Source organism: Nanorana parkeri, unplaced genomic scaffold (assembly GCF_000935625.1).
Source record: "Nanorana parkeri isolate BGI_ZX_2015 unplaced genomic scaffold, ASM93562v1 scaffold2931, whole genome shotgun sequence".
Taxonomy (NCBI): Eukaryota; Metazoa; Chordata; class Amphibia; order Anura; family Dicroglossidae; genus Nanorana; species Nanorana parkeri.
In genome coordinates, this window is record NW_017309199.1 from 85118 (window position 1) to 88660 (window position 3543).

Sequence of the window (3543 nt, forward strand, 5' to 3'; positions counted from 1 at the left end):
TTGCCCTCACAGCACACATGTGAAATGTTGGCAGCAAATATAGTGTGCTCTTTATTATCTATTGATCTTTGATCCTGTGTTCAGACGTCTATAATAAAGTGAGAGATGAGTGTTGGTTTGGCTCATTCTCCAGCTGATGCAGCCAGAAGTAATGTATTTAGTAGTGGAATCACTATTGCCACTAAATGATAACTTTCCACCAGCCAGGGAAGTGAGGATTAGGCCCTTCTACTCATTAACATGAAGATAAAGTGCTTTACCAAGGAGGAGCTGCGTTGCCCTGTTAATAAGGGGTGCCTCAGTTTGCCTCACCTGCACATGAAGGAATAAGGGAACATAGAACCCCCAATGTACATAAATCCAATCTCAATCACATCTTCCAGTGATGAAGATTCAATGTTAGAATAAGCCATCGCCTTGAACATAAAATAGGGGTTAGAGAACAGCCACTGTATTGCATGCAATTGTAGGGAAGTGATAGGAGATGCTGACAACCTACAAAGGGAGAGATTAGGGTCAGTTAGTGAACTGTACATTCATTCTGATAGCTCTTTGAGCAATCAACCCCTTTGGTGTCTTTGTCATTATAGGGGAGTTTGTTGTCTTTATTTTTATTACAAATATACAATTTTTTTGTATTTTGTGGTTATTTTTAGATCAGTGGTTACTTGTAGCTACTGTCCAATCAAAAGCAAAGCTTTAGATTTTTTTTTGCTGCAAAGCTTCCCTAAAAATGAGGGGGGTGGTTTCTGTGGTGGTATATTGTGTTCTAATTTATTTTAGGGATTTATTATTTTATGCTGGTAGGGCTGTTTATTTTAGGTGAGCTGCTTTTTATTTTGCATCAAAGGCTTTCTTTTAATAAAGTGTGCTTTTGCTTTAGGGGAATTATTTTGGTGTTTTCATTAATTTTGCGGGTTTTTTTTGTATGTTGAAAGGGGTGTATTTTAGGATAAAATGCAACTTTTTTACAGCAAGGTTTACCTTTAAGAAATAGGCTTTATTTTAGAGGCGGTATTTTGGGGGGTTTCATTTCTAATTTTATTATATGTTGATAGGGCTTTGCTTGGGGTGCTCAAAGCACAGCACCTACTTGTTACTGACCATCTGTACTTGGATCTGCCTTTTGTATAAGAACAAAAACTTAAAGTGAGATTAAACCCTCAGATTTTTTAACATAAAACAATACTGTAATGTGCGCCTTACTGTAATCCATGGTTGTTTCCCTTCTCTTTGCTGCTCTTCCTTTTAAATCATCATGTCTTCTCATGCTTGGGGAGAACTTCCCTTTGCAGCTGAGTGCCTCTTCCTGTAGTGCTGGCTCAGGTTGCAAACCTAGCCATTCCAGAGACAAGGCAGTCTGCTGCAAAACAGAAGTTCTGCCCAGCATGAGAACAGATACAGATTTAAAAGGAAGAGCAGCAAAGAGAAGGGAAACAACCATGGATTACAGTAAGGCGCACATTACAGTATTGTTTTATGTTAAAAATCTGAGGGTTTAATGTCACTTTAAGTGCATGAACAATGTGCACCTTAACCAACCAACATCATATCACACACATTCACCACACCCACTGTCTCCATGGATAAAATAGATTTTTTTAAGTGTATACCAGTTAGGCCTATTATCCATGATTAAAACTGTCCTGCTGTTGACCAATTTAACTCTACTATATGTTCTGAATTATATTCTGAAGCAACTGCCTGTATTTTTTTTCTCTAGTGCATTTTGGCCTAGTCTTATGATTTACAATTGCCTGCTGGCTAATTTCACACTGCTCTGTCTTCTGTGGTCTCTTCATCTTTGTAGTAAAACTCCTCCTTGTACTCTTTTTCTCTAGTACATTTTGACCAATTCTCTCTCAGTACACATGTTCTGTTGCTGGCCAGTATTACACTCTATTATCACCTATGGTCTCGTAATTATTTGTTATGTATGTACTTTGTATTCAGTTTTCAAAATAGGTAGAACATGTGCAGATACACACATTAGTGGTCATAGTATTTTCAGGTGTTAAAATCACTGCATGTTATCAGTCACACTATGATGTATACAATGCACAAACTAAGGTAAGAAAAGGATAAGAAGTAGGAGGAAAGAGATACAGGAGATAGAAATAAGACAATATCCTAATACAGTTATATATCAATTAATGAAACTAACCTATTGCCATAGTGCAAATCAAGATGCAGATAATATAAGATCCAAGTATGAAGCTAAGGTCTTACAACTAATCCAACAGGCCCATGTTTTTTTTATCTCTAGAGTCATGAGTCAAATATTTCATTAAATGGATCTGATCTATTTTCTAAGACTATAATTTGTTAGAAGGAACTTTCAATTGTTTCCAGAATAATAAAATATTTAACCCCTTCACGACCCATGACAGGATAATCCTGTCATGAAGTTTGAAGGAGACACACTGACTCCCATTGGCTTTTAGCTGGGAGTCTGTTCTGTTTTGTGGAGCTATTTTGTAGAGCCGTCGCTTATATGATCTGGTAACCGGTCTGCACCCCCGGCCAAAACCCCCGCCATGTTTCATGGGCTCCGCTGCCTTTCTTACGGGCCTAGGACCAGCTTGCTGGTCGTTGTCAGGAAGCTGGGGAGGAGAGCGGGGAAGGTCCGTTCACCGATCCCCTCCCCGTACTATGGGACCAAGAGTGACGCGTATTGCATCACTTCCAGTCCCATAACTGTAAGTGCTGGGCTCCTGAAACTATCTGCACTTCAATAGCTTATTTCAAGGGTAAAGACGATACCAGGGGTCTTTTGGACCCCCAGCATCACCTTAAAGAGTACCTGTCACTGCCAATATGCCATCATAAAGGGGGACTTATAAGCACTCTCTATGTGATAGCAATTGAAGTAAAGTTTTAAAAAAAGTTTTAAAGATAAGATGAAATAAATAAAATGTTAGAAAAAAAATTAAAGCCCCCGACCCCTGCGAGTATGCATAGCCACGTAAACATGCGTTGGGATGCGCCTATGTATGAAAACCACAATTGCATTAAACATGTTGGGTATTGCCACACATACCATAGTAAAAGTATTAATTCTAGGACCATTATTTACACGATTATCTCTAAACTGACGACCTGTAGGGGCTTTAAAGCATTGTGTATGAACTTTTTGGGGTACTGAATTCTGTCTCAGTTTCATGGATGCACACAATTTTCAAACTGGACATGTTGGGTATCTATTTTCTCATTATAACCTTACATTTTATATTAAAAAATGTTTTATATAGTGTCTTGGGGCACTAAATTCATCTTAAGTGCATTTTTTACTAAATTTTTGGGTTTGATAATAAGTTGCGCTAGTGTCGTGCAACATAAACATTTTATTCTATATGGTCTTGGCTTTCAGGAAATATATAATGTTTGGGGGTTTTAAGTCATCTTAAGGCCTAAAATGTGGATTATAACATGTGTGCACAAAAGTAAAAAAAAAGGCCTTGGTCCTTAAGGGGTTGGTGCAGTGGGGTAAATAGCATCGCCCTGCTGGTTTACTTGAACAATTATACAAAATGACTCATGGAT

General features: G+C 38.1%; 1 protein-coding gene across 1 annotated transcript in view; it reads right to left on the bottom strand.

Annotated features, from left to right (window-relative positions):
* The window catches only part of LOC108802539 (vomeronasal type-2 receptor 26-like), a 17960-nt gene extending 17547 nt beyond the window's left edge, over positions 1–413 (bottom strand). The window contains exon 1 of the mRNA XM_018574402.1: positions 313–413. Within this exon, the coding sequence (XP_018429904.1) occupies positions 313–413 (101 nt within the window). The remainder of the gene's footprint in view (positions 1–312) is intronic.
* Between the last annotated feature and the right edge of the window lie 3130 nt (positions 414–3543).